This window comes from Meriones unguiculatus, chromosome 17 (genome assembly GCF_030254825.1).
Source record: "Meriones unguiculatus strain TT.TT164.6M chromosome 17, Bangor_MerUng_6.1, whole genome shotgun sequence".
Taxonomy (NCBI): Eukaryota; Metazoa; Chordata; class Mammalia; order Rodentia; family Muridae; genus Meriones; species Meriones unguiculatus.
This window is the reverse complement of record NC_083364.1, coordinates 15,106,602-15,119,594: the sequence shown is the minus strand read 5'-3', so window position 1 is coordinate 15,119,594 and position 12,993 is coordinate 15,106,602. Positions and strand designations below refer to the sequence as shown.

General features: G+C 46.6%; 1 protein-coding gene across 1 annotated transcript; it reads left to right on the top strand.

Moving 5' to 3' along the window:
- Positions 1 to 8,197: 8,197 nt before the first annotated feature.
- LOC110566119 (olfactory receptor 10H2-like) lies at positions 8,198 to 9,148 on the top strand. The gene has a single exon (XM_021663926.2). The coding sequence runs from the start codon at positions 8,198 to 8,200 to the stop codon at positions 9,146 to 9,148; it is 951 nt and encodes a 316-aa protein (XP_021519601.2).
- The last annotated feature ends 3,845 nt before the right edge of the window (positions 9,149 to 12,993 follow it).

The window sequence follows — 12,993 nt, the reverse complement described above, 5'->3', positions numbered from 1 at the left end:
CCTGGCATTTCACAGCCCTACTGTTACAAGATGTGGCTGGTATACCTCCCCCCTCCCCCAACACGCACACACTCTGCCCGGAACTTTTCAGCACAGGGTCTGGGCTTCCCCTCCTCCAGAAGCTTGTCCCTATATAATCCACACACTTGGGCTCCTCTCTCTGCATTTCACTTTCTCTGCATGCACGCACTCTCTTTTTCCCCTCCCGAGAGTTGCCCCCAACAAACCTACCTTTATACTTTAATTTGGTTTGAATTGGCTCATTTCATTGCTAGACAATAAGTATCACTTCACAGTCCTACCTATGGTCCCTCCTATTTTCCAACTGAATCTGTCATCTTTCCATCTGGTAAAATTTCTAACTGGATGTATTGTCTTTCCATCTGGTAAAATCCTAGACCCTCATGATGAGTCAAATGACACCATCCAATGTACCATGCTGGGCATCCCTCATCCCACACCCTTACTGCAATCTAAGTTCTTCTCACTTTTTCATCTCATCTGATGCCAGATAACTCATCTTTGAGTCATTGTTTTTCCTCACAAGCCTCTCTTGTTAGCTGTTCCTATGTTGTCTCGTTAACCCCAAAGATGCAAAGAGAAAGACCATTGACTCAAATCATCATGGCCAAATTAACATAAAGCAACAAATTAATTAAAACAAGCTTTTTAAAATTCATGTACACAAGTCTCCTTCCTCTATTGTGGGGTTCAAGACAAGATAAGGTTTTTAAAGCTCAGGGGTAGGGAGTTTCCAAATGGGGGGTTGGCATGGAAATAGATGGGACTACAAAAGCACAACATAAGCATAACAAGTTAGTCATAATGACTTTCTGAAACAAAGACATGATTTCAATATGGCCATAAGGTAGTCATAACAACAGTTGGTCATAACAACAAGTAGTCATAATAATTTTCTGAAACAAAGACATTATTGCCATTCCTGGAACAGGTAGTTCAAACCATTTGTAGTTGGGGTTGCAGGTGGAGCATAGCCCAATTCTTAAGAAACAAAGATTTAATCATAAACAGAAATGAACCTAATTTGTCTTTAACATAATTGTCTTTCAAGCCCAATATGGAAGCAGGATGGCTCATCAGTCTTTCTAATATAAATATGCTTAATTGAAGAATTGTAGTGTGGGTGTTACAGTTTTGGGAGGTTTGTCCTCTAACTTGATTGTCTTGTCCTATCATAGATCAATAACCTCCCTTCAATATTGGATCTCTATTGAGATGCTTGTGATTGTGTTTCTTTTGATCTTCTTTTGTTCACAATTTTACTATTCACATCAGCTGGAGGGGACAGAGAGCCTAAGACATTTCGAAGCTATAGACATTTCAATACAGTATATAACTGTTTTTTTTTTTTTTTCTAGAACACCTAAAATATCTCAAAGGATAGTAGGCAGATGCTCCCTTGAGATCCTCACAGTGAGAATGCATGTTTGTTTGTTTTGTTTTTCTTTAATGACTCACTGAGTTTTGTTCAGACTACTTCTGTGAGCATGGGTATAGAGTCATTTATTGAAGCATGGGTAACTTATCGTTGACAGCATTACTGGAAGAATGACTCCCCCACACCTTTCAATCTGTTCTTGTGTGCTGTATCCCACAGCTGTTAGTATCATCATTGTTCTAGATTCCTACACGGATGAGTGTAGCAATGTCTGGCTATTGATCCCTGTTTAAGAACCTGAAGGTAACACAGGGTGTGGCTCTGTAGTAAAGTGTTTACCAAAATTCTGTGTCCTGGGTGCCATCTCTCATGCCACAAAATAAAAGAAAAACATGAAAAGAAACTCTTTTCAACCAACACAAAAGCCCCACGAGAATCCAGCTGAAGTGATGCCATCACATTCAATGTGTGAGGCAATTACACTTTGTATAAACCTGCCGCCTCCAACCCTGCTGGGGAGTTCTCTGGGCCCATCAGTCAAAGCCGCTGGGATTCCATCCTGGAGGACGCATCAGTAAAAAGTCAAATGAGACATCTTCCTGCAAACTGCTGAACTTCCCCGCCATAACAGTCCCCAGGAAACCAATTCCAAGTTTTGCCAGGACTCACACAAGGGGAATTTTCCGTAACAACTGGGGCCTCATTAAAAGTTGACAGGCAATTCCAGTCTCCACTTCATTTGCACAAATTACAGAGCCTCTGAGGACCAGCCACAGAGATGCAGGCCTCTGAGGCTGATGCATACACAGCTGCGGGCTAAGATGGAGAAATCACAGCTAACCACTCTGGAGCAATGCTCCCCAGGTGGTTTTTCTGCTTAGTTTCAAGCCTAAACTTGAGCGTCTGCCTAGGAAGCAAGACCTACAGTATTGGAGCTGGCCCTCTGTTTCCCCAAGACACAGAAGTCCCAGAGACCCAAGCAGCCAAATGCTACAGGAAACGCTGTGACTTTCTGCCATGCAGAGCATGGCCTCCATGAGCACTCCATGCTCCTGGCACACAGGGATGACCTGCAGGAGGACCTCTTCCTCCACCGTAGTGCTCAGCATCTTGTCATAAATGGTGCATTCAGCAATGTTCTTCTGACCCCACTAAGCCCACAGCCCTAAGAGGAGAGGAACACAGTGGGCTTCTTCAAAGACGTGCTCTTCCTCCCTCAGTAGATACCATTTGGGGGAAAACAAGCAAAAGGTTGGAGACACAGCCCACTAGGAGAGTGCTTGTCTAGAAGGCACAAGACTGTGGGTTTAATTCCCAGCATGGCAAAACAGCACATAACAAAACATAACAAAGCAAAACAAAAACGATCCCTAAGTGGGTTGCCCAGAAGGCTCAGGAGTTAAAGCTACTTGCTGCCTAATGACATGGGTTCTGTGACCTGAGTTCAACTCCAGGTAACCACAGGGTGGAAGGAGAAACCCAAACCCTGTAAGTCATCCTCTGACCTCTACATGCATGCTGTGGCATGGGCACACACACACACACACACACACACACACACACACACACGTGTGCACATACAAAATAAGTAAGCAAATGTACTACCATAAAAGTTAAAAAATCAACACCATCTAATGGGGCCCAGAAGGTGGCTAACAGCACACAGTGCTCTATGTGACTCCCAGAAGAGGCTCCTCACAACTTCTTGGACTCCTGCTCCATGAAAACCCAAAGCCTCTGACTTCCACAGGCACCGACACTCACTCACACACCCTCCCCCAACACAGACACATGCATATACACATAATTAAAAATAAAAATAAACTATTGTTTTAAACATAGCAAGTTAAATTACTCTCTCAACCTGGTCGGCAGGCCACTGGGAATTACAACATCCTATAAGATGCAGATTAGTATTCTATTTTCCTGAGATGCAATTTCCAGGTGTGAGTGGAACCATCTGAGCCCTCCTGTCCTGTGCATCAGCACATCGTCATCTTCAGGATCCCACCGAGAAGGACAGGCTGGAGTTGCTGAGATGATGTGGGGCCTTGTCTGTGTTCTTAAGCATCTTGAGCCACTGTAAACCTTGGGAGCTGAGCTGCCTATCCTAAAGACCTTTCTCTTTCCTTGGATGAGAAATTACCTTCTGACCTTAGATCTTTTGTAGATGTGGGTCCTTCTGATTGGTGAACCCTTTACTCCCGCCCTGCCTGTACTAACTATTTTCCTTATTACTAGGTCAAAATACCCAAACCAAGCAGCTTAAGGAAGGAAAGGATGAGTTTTGGATCACATTTTGAAGAAGAGAACCTCACATCTGGGAAGGCATGATGGCTAGAGCTTAGCTTGAAGCAGCTGGTCATAGTACATTCAAAGTCAGGATCAGAGAACTGATTGCCTGTGCTCAGCTCTCGTTCTCATTTGTATGCAGTCTAGGACCCCAGGCCACGAAGCAGCACCACTCATTTGAGGAGGGACCTTCCCACGTCAGTTAACAAAATCAAGATAATCCCTAAGGGTCAGGCCCAGAGATTTAGAATCTTAATGATTCTAAATTCTACTAAGATGATAAAATTAACCATCACACCACCTCAGGAACAGAATACCTTACATGAAATACCCCTTCCTCCACGACGTCCTTGCTGATAACTCTGCGCTGGTCTCTGAGGATGATGTTTTCCTGCTCTTATAACCACCAACCCCCCTTCCTCACACTCCTTTACTGTGGTCTAATGTTTCAGTGCAATCACCTCTCCTCTCTGCGTTGGTCCCCAAGAGCACGTGAGCTGTGTGCTCTGCCCACGGCCCTCTCCCCACCTCCTGGATCAGCTATGGGCCCAGACACTCAGGACATGTCTGTTGACTGTGGTGCCTGCTGCTGTGTCTCTTCTTGGTGGCTCTCTAGCACATAGTCCTTGTCGTGTGAGAAGGCTACCCCCGACGCCCCACTTCTTGCTCCCCTTCATCAGGGAAGAGCTCACACACGGAGTTTGCTTGCTTTGTTTATGGTCAGGCAGCTGCTTGTCTCAGGAAGGAGAAACCTGCAAAGCAAGACACTGACCAAAAATGGAAGGGCTTTCCAACAGCCTGGTAACAACCACCTTCTTGCTTTAGTTAAGGCTGCTCTCTTAAGTCTCTTTTACAGCATTTATTTAATTCTTTTGTATGGGTGTGTATGTATGTGAGCACACATCTCCATGACTAGTTTTTGTGCTACTGGGGATCGGACCTATGGTCTTGTGCATGATAGGAAGCCATTCTACCTACTAAACTCCCAGGAAAGCACCTATATATAGGTATTTACGACAGCATCTCGGTGCGTAGCCCAGGCTAACCTGGAACTGAAGATCCTGCTGTCCCAGCCTCCCAAGTGCTAGGATTACAGGCATGAACCACCAGCCTCGGTTATCCTTTGTTCCTGGGAACCCTACTATGTGTTAGCTATAGAAGACATTTGGGACTTAATGCTACTTTGAAAATTCCCAGACAAGGGACAGCACCAGGAAGGCTCCGGAGGCCTGCGCCTGCCTCCAGAGAGCCCGGGGAGGCCCAGAGCGCAGCCTGCCTCGGTCTCTCCAGGGAGCGTTTTGCGAGGAATTTCGGGAGAGGAGCTGGATAAAGCCAGGCTTCAGCCTTGAGCCTGTGCTCTCTCCCACCCTGTGGCCTGAGCTGGTGGGGCAGAGGACCCTTGGCCACCTCTCAGGGCAGCCCCCGCAGCCGCCAGCAGAGGTCAGTGTGAGTCCCAGGCCGTCTTCCTGCAAGAGGGCTGGGGGTGCGGCAGACAGAGAAGGGTCTGGGTATGAGCCTTGACCCCAGTGGGAAGCTGAGGCCGACTCGCAGGTGTGGCTCCTCACTCCAGGACCCTGCACTCAAGACAGCCTCTCCCCTCTCGCCACGCCTGCTGGTGGGAGACTGGCACTAACCCGCCGGCCTCGACCCTAGAGTGGGGGTGTCGAACTGCCCTTTCACAGGGGTCACCTAAGAGCGTTGGACAACACAGATTTTACATTACGATCCACGACAGCGGGGAAATTACAGTTATGGAGTAGCAAGGAAAACAGTTTCCCGGTTGGGGTCACCACAACGCGAGGGACTGTATTCAAGTGGCAGCATTAGGAAGGTTGAGAAGCACAGGGGCGTGGCTCTGGCATTCACCTACTTACCGTCTTCTCCATGGCGCCCCAAGTGCGTGTGCCTAGAAGAAGCACCCCGCGCACGCCGGGCTTGGCACTGGGCAGGTTTGATGTGTATCTCAGTGGGCGAGATCTTGCTGTTTGTGCAAGAGCTCAAGCTCGAGGGTAACTCCTGTGAGCCCTGCGTGTGCTCGGTTTACTAACACAGTCTGCAGGCCAGCTCCGGGCAGCGGGAGCCGGTGTGTGCGGGAGAATGTCCTGCTCCTAAGGCTGCACAGCCATGAAAAGCGCGTTCCTAATGGTCCCCTCTGCCACCACACACCTGTGCTACGTCCTGTGTGAGGCTGTTCTCAATCTCTCTCTCTCTCTCTCTCTCTCTCTCTCTCTCTCTCTCATTCCTCCTCTCATTCTCTCTCTCCTTTCATTCTCTTATTCTCTCCTGTTTTTGGACTCCATGCCTTTCATTCTCTCACTGTTCTCTCTTAATCTCTTCCAGTTTTTCCTATCGCTTGCTCTCTTGCCCTCTCTGTCTTTTTGATTCTCTCTCATTTCTCTTCTCAAAAGTCCGCTCACTCCCCTGCCTCTCCAGAGTCACTGTGTATCCCAGGAATTCCCTAGCCTCCTGCTTCTATCTTCCCATGCTCAGTGCTGGGTTTTCACATACAAGCTTTTTGTTGTTGTTGTTGTGGGTTTTTTTGTTTGTTTTTTGTTTTTGTAAATTTCACATAATGTACAATTCACCTTTCTAATCACAACAGCCTAGAGCTATCTACTGTGGTCGTTGTGCTGGGCAACCAACATCTCTATTTGGTTTTAAAACTTTGCATCACCCCTACCAGTAGCAGTCACTTCCCCTTCTTGTCCCTCAGTCCCTGGAAGCCATGGACTCTGCTTCCCTCTCTCTGGATGGCCTGTGAAGGACATTTCCTAGGAACAGAGCCAGAACTCACATGGCCTCTTTTCCGTATTCTTTCACTTAGCATCATATCTTTTGGATTGATCATGTTGTACCGTGAATTCTATTCTTTTGATTCAGATCTCATTCACTTAGTATAAAATGAAGCATTTAATTTTACTGAAATAATTAAGAGTTTTGATTAGCATTCACAATGATATACAACTATAGCATTTATTACTCCCAAGACCTTTTTACTGATATAAAAGAAAATATCATATTCAAAACAAAGAAAGCCATAAAACAACAGAATTTTTAAAAACTAAATTCTGACAGTCTAAAATCCATTGGCAATTATTCTCCATTGTACTTACCCCCATTTCCTGATACTAATCTCCCTTCATTCCTTAGTCAGAAGATTCCAAACAACTAAAACACGAATTATGTGCTCTTCCTGTCTGGCTTCTTTCACTCAGTGCCCCATTTTCTAGGGTGTTCCACACTGCAGCAGGATCGGCACTTTGCTCCGTCAGTGAATTGCATATTAGTCAATTGTTCAGATGGGCCACCTTCTTAACCTTCACCTGCTGCTGCATTTTGCACTTTAAAACACATGTGTTTTGCATCAAGACTGTTTGTCACCTGAGACCAAGCAGGGAGAAGCACCATAGCAAAGAGGAAGGATCCTGTTAGAACACAGAGAAGGAGAGCCCACAATCCTTCCATCCTCCAAAACTGGGCAGATGTGACCTGCTGTCACTCAGGGACAGAGGAGAGAGAACCACAGCTGCCAGCAGCAAACAGGAGGCTGGTGATGGAGGATCCTGGTAGGGAGGGATCAGGGAGAGGGAGGAGAGGCAGAGACTAGCTGAGCTGTCAGGGTGATGGTGGACATCTGTGAAAGTGATCAGGAGTTCCAGTTCTTCTTGGGTGGGATGCCAAGTTCCAGGCCTCCATGGTGAGACTCTGTCCTCAAAGCATGACAAACAAAAGCCAGACAGAGGGAACAGCATGGGCAAGAAGCCAGAGGCTCAGCCAGTGTCACAAGATGCCCCTCCAGGGGGCTGCTGTGGATCAGAGCCCCACAGCACAGCTCAGCACTTAGGGAGCATCACTCAGGCACATACCCCATGTCCCCTGCTGTCCTCTTGCTGATCTGCAGTGAGTCTCAGAGATGGGAGCAGGCAGCATGTGTCACACAGCCCTTGGGGCAGCGAGACTGAGCAGAGCCTGCATCCTTCCTCCATGTCTCATGAAGAGGTGGCTTCCCAGTGAAGCTGCCAGTCAGAAGGAGCTGGCCCTTAATCCTTGCAGGGTTTAGACGTGTGACCATGAGGAGAAGAATAGAGAGCCTGGCATGAGCGAAGGCAGGTAGGGCATGGAGGCATGTGGGACTGGTAATAGTAATAACAGTAATAGTGCAAAATACTAATCATTCCTGTTATTGTTTATTAAATTCCAACTGTGAGCCAGGATCTGCACTGATTACTTAAGATGTGTGATGTTATATAAACCTCGACACATTATTTGTTTTATTTTACAGGGTCTTGTTATGTAGCCTAAGCTACCCTCGAACTTGTGAGTTTACTGCCTTTCCCTCCTGAGTGCTGAGAGATTAGACATGTACAAGCAGCAACCCATCCTTTTGACTGATCACTTCAACATGTATATTACTTTCTCCAGGAAACTTCCCCAGACAGTATTCAGAGATGACATGCTTCTGAACATCTGGTTTAATTCAATTCTCCTCTATCAGGTACAACCAAGATGGTAGGATCAAACTATACCTCAGTGTCTGAATTCATCTTCATCGGCTTCTCCAACTTCCCACAGCAGCTCATGCCTGTCTTCTTTGTGGTGATCCTGCTCATGTACCTCTTCACGCTGCTAGGAAACCTGCTCATCATGGCCACCATCTGGATTGAGCGGAACCTCCACACGCCCATGTACCTCTTCCTGTGTGCTCTCTCCATCTCTGAGATCCTCTACACCTTGTCCTTCATCCCGCGCATGCTGGCTGACCTGCTCTCCACCCACCACTCCATCGCCTTCCTGGCCTGTGCCAACCAGATGTTCTTTTCCTTCATGTTTGGCTTCACCCACTCCTTGCTGCTCACCATCATGGGCTATGACCGCTATGTGGCCATCTGTCACCCACTGCGCTACAATGTGCTCATGAGCCCCCGGGGCTGTGCCTGCTTAGTGGCTGGGTCCTGGGCGGGAGGCTCAGCTGTCGGCCTAGTGGTGACAACCTCCATTTTCTGCCTCCCTTTCTGTGGCCCCAATCAGATCCCACATTTCTTATGTCATGTGCCCCCGATGTTGAAGTTGGCCTGTGGAAGTAACTTGCCAGCTGTGGCTCTGGGTGTGGGGCTGGTGTGCATCACAGCCCTCCTGGGCTGCTTTCTCCTCATCCTCCTCTCATATGCCTTCATCGTGGCTACCATCTTGAAGATCCCATCAGCTGAGGGGCGGCACAAGGCCTTCTCCACCTGTGCATCCCACCTCACAGTGGTGATTGTGCACTACGGCTTTGCCTCCGTCATCTACCTCAAGCCCAAGGGCCCCTCCTTTCAGGAAGGTGATACTCTGATGGCCACCACCTACACCGTCCTCACCCCCTTCCTCAGCCCCATCATCTTCAGTCTGAGGAACAAGGAGCTGAAGAATGCCATGAAGAAGGCCTTCCTCAGGAAATTCTATTCTTCAAACAACTGATTGGTCAGTAGGTGTGAAACGCCACTTCAGAGATGCCCAGTAAATGTTACAACTTCATTTCCTCTCCTCTTTTCATGGATAGGTTCTTATTTAAGTGTTTGCTAAAATTTGAGATGTTTTTTGGGGATGCAGTTCATGCTCTATGTAGCTTATTCATCACAGTTCAGGTTTCAATGGTTTTAGTATGTTTGGAAGTATGCAACCATCAACATGATTAATTTTAGGAAAACGTTCATCACTTGAAAAGGAAATTGGGATGGAGAGATGACCCAGTGGTTTAGAGCACTTACTGCTTTTCCAGGGTACCCAAGCTGGGTTCCCACTGTCAGATGGCCACAACTGCCCATGAGGGCACCCTCAGGCACTGACATGTACTTATATAGACACTCCTGTGTACATATAAATAAAAATATATTTTTAAAAAAGAAAGAGAATCACACCATTAGCAGTTGCTTCCCATCTCTTTGGCTGTGTTTGTATATCATTGTGTGTGTGTGTGTGTGTGTGTGTGTGTGTGTGTGTGTGTGTAGGTCAGGGGTCAAAACTGGGTGCCTATCTCAATCTGTCTTTAACTTGTTTTAAACAAACAAACAAACAAACAAACAAAAACTGTTGTTTTTGAGACAGAATCTAGTATGTACCTCTGGCTAGCCTGGAACTCACTGTGTAGACCAGGCTGGCCTCAACTCACAGAGATCCACCTCTGCCACCCAAGTTTTATAATTAAAGGCATGTTCTACCATGACTGGCTTAAAAATAATTTAACTTTGCATGTGTGTGTGTGTGTGTGTGTGTGTGTGTGTGTGTGCCTGCCCACCCATGTGGAAAACACAGAGCAAGTTATGGGAACCTGCTCTCTCCTTCTACCCTTTGGGTTCCAGGACTCAAACTCCGGTCACCAGCCTTAATGGTCACTTCTACCTTATTTTAGAAATGGTGTCTCCTGGCAATTACCAAATCAGCTAGGCTGTTTGCCAGCAATCTCCTAAGGTCAGCACTTCTCTACCTACCCGCAGAACTTGGGTTACAAGAGAAGACTGCTGTAACCAGTTTTTACATGGATGCTTTCCAAAAATGCACTTCACTGACTGAGCCATCTCTCAAGACCTTCACCTTTTCTTCATTCTCTGTTTCTTCCCCTCCAGTTGTACATACCATGAACCCACTTTCTACATAAATTTGTTTATCTTGGGCACTTCACACACATGAAGTCATAAGAGGAATCATGGTCTTTTCAACCCGATTCATCCTATTTCCCCAGCTAATATTTCAAGGTTCTCCTGTATCAGTTTTTTTGCCCTTATTAATGGCTATGCCATATTCTGTTGTATGACTACAGTATATTTTATTCATCCGTTAACTATTGATGAACATTTCAACACACACACACACACACACACACACACACACACACACACACCTTTTCATTAATGCTGCTGTTAGTGTCCCTATGCAACTTTTTATTTCAAAATGTTTCCCTTTTTCTTGGATATACACCTAGAATTGGGATTGTTTCAGACAGTGTTCCTAATGTTTTAGAACCTGCCAGACTGTTTCCAAAGTGTCTGGACCATTCTACATTTACACCAGCAAAGGCAGGGATTTCAGTTGCTGCAGGATTCAGGTGGGGTAAGGGTGGGTACAGGAGGTGGCTCAGCTCGTAGCCTGTCAGTTCCTGTGACAGCAGCTGAAAGAGAGCAAGGCTGAGACGGTGGAGGATGTGTGTGGAGCCTGCTCTACAGAATAGCAGTCAATCTCTCTCTCCCTCCCTGCTTTCTCCTCTTCCTCTCACTCTCCCTCCTCTCCCTATATCTCTACCTGACATCAGTCTGTCAGGGTGATTTTTTCCCCTTCACTATGGCTTCAGAATCCAAAGAGCCATAGACGGTGGACTGAAACATTTAAAGCCAGTCAAAAAGTATCTTCCCTTCTTTAAAGTTGTTCTGCCAAGATTTTGTCACAGCTATACAATGTCTAACACAGCACAGCACCTTGCCCTTCGTAGACAAAGCAGAATTCCCCTCCAACCCGAGATGGCTTCTGTGCCCCTGCTGAGGGGTGCTGGTATACCGGGATGCGAACTCAATGTTCTTTTAATTGGCCGAGAGCAAAGCAGTCCACTGATGACCATTTGCATAGAAAAAACAGACTTCTTTTATTTATTTAAATTTTCTTCTTAAAAAATCTTTTTAGTGGTGGCACATGCTTTTAATTCCAGCAGTCAGAAGGCAGAGGCAGGGGAATGTCTAAGTTTAAAGCCTGGTCTAGAGAGGGAGTTCCAGGCCAGTTAGAACCACTTATTAACACACACATGTGTACACACAAAGTCTTTCATTCCTGAGGCCTGGTAGTATGCATAAGCAACAGGACACTACACACTAATATAAACTACTTACTAAGTCTGCTGCCTCACACTGGAGGATTTGCCCCCCCCCCCCCAGAAACCCTTAAGAAGAGATGTCTTGCTTTGTCTGGTGGAGCTGAAGCCTGTCTTTGGAACTTTGCTGTGTATATTAACACCCTTAAGCTCAAGGACAACTATCTATCTGTCTGTCTGTCTGTCTATGAAAGAGACCTGAGACAAGATAAATAACCCCAGCTCCAAACCCCCAGCCCTGCCTCCCCCTGTGACATAACCTGCTCCCTCTAGCCAAACCCTGCCTCCCAAGGTTTCCAGACCCTCCCTGCACAGCAGCACCAGGTTCCACCCGTTTAGGAAGATTAAGTTATAACCATATCTCCATTTAGGAAGAAAAACTGAAGACTTTTTTGGTGACTTCTTACTGTGTCTAAGACACTGATAAGTGGCTGCAGCCTCCAGCACCTACAATGCTCTCTCTGACCTCTTGAAACCCACTCGGCTTGACCTCAGAATGGAATCTCACATTCTCCTTGGAAACAGCCATTAACCACTGACGAAGAAGCTGGGGAGGACGTGTACCTCATCCTTCTTTCTTGCCTGTAGTAGAAATAACTGTGAGGCATGATCTTCAATATTTCTAAGAGTCCCCAAGAGCTCAGGCCAAAGTGCTTCTCTAAGCACTGTTAGACCAATGGAGGGGATGTGAAATCACAGGAAGATGGCATCTCCAGAAGCGGAATTCTTCCTTTAATCACAACAACTGAAGGACACCAGTGTTTCTGTCTGAGGAAAGACTGGGCCCAAGAGGTGCAAGGGGCTGTGGTTTTATTGGGTGGGAAGGAAGATTCCACTTGCCAGTCAGCTGTCCTGATAACTCAAAGCAGTAGATACCAACTGGGGTTTCTTGGTTTGTGGATCACCGGATCAGAAGTTTTCACAGGTGTATCCTTCAAGTCAACTTTTCTGTCCTGAGATTCTGTTCTCCTGAGGCTTTTAGGTTGTTAACCCTTTGAGGACCTTGCCTGATATGACCCTTAGTTATTCCTCTGCTACAGCTTGACTCTGAAATGTCTCCATCAGGCTCATGCATACTTTGAAGGCTTGGCCTCCAGCTGGTGGCATTATTTTGGAAGGTTCCAGAAGCTTTGAGAGGAAGCACCTCGCTAGAGAAAGTAGGGTTTCTGGGGCTGGGTTGCTGAGGGTGTCTTATCTCTACCTGCTTCCTCTGTTGCATTCCACTTCCCAGTATGTGGTATAGTTAGCCATTGCCATACACTCCTTCCGCCAGGAACTAAGCTGCTCTGCCAATCCTGCCGTACATTCTTCTTGTCACAACAGTGCAAGGATGCACAATACAGCCTTCCCTCTTCTTCTTTCCTCTTCTCTCCCTTTTTCCATTTCTCTTTTATTCTCTTCTCCTTTTTTTCTGCCTTCTGAGATAGGGTCTTATTATTTGAGACACAGATCTCAAACTTTCTTTGCC

Bases quoted from the DNA above. Each gene is read 5' to 3' on its own strand.
- LOC110566119 (XM_021663926.2), top strand. From the start codon at position 8,198: ATGGTAGGATCAAACTATACCTCAGTGTCTGAATTCATCTTCATCGGC.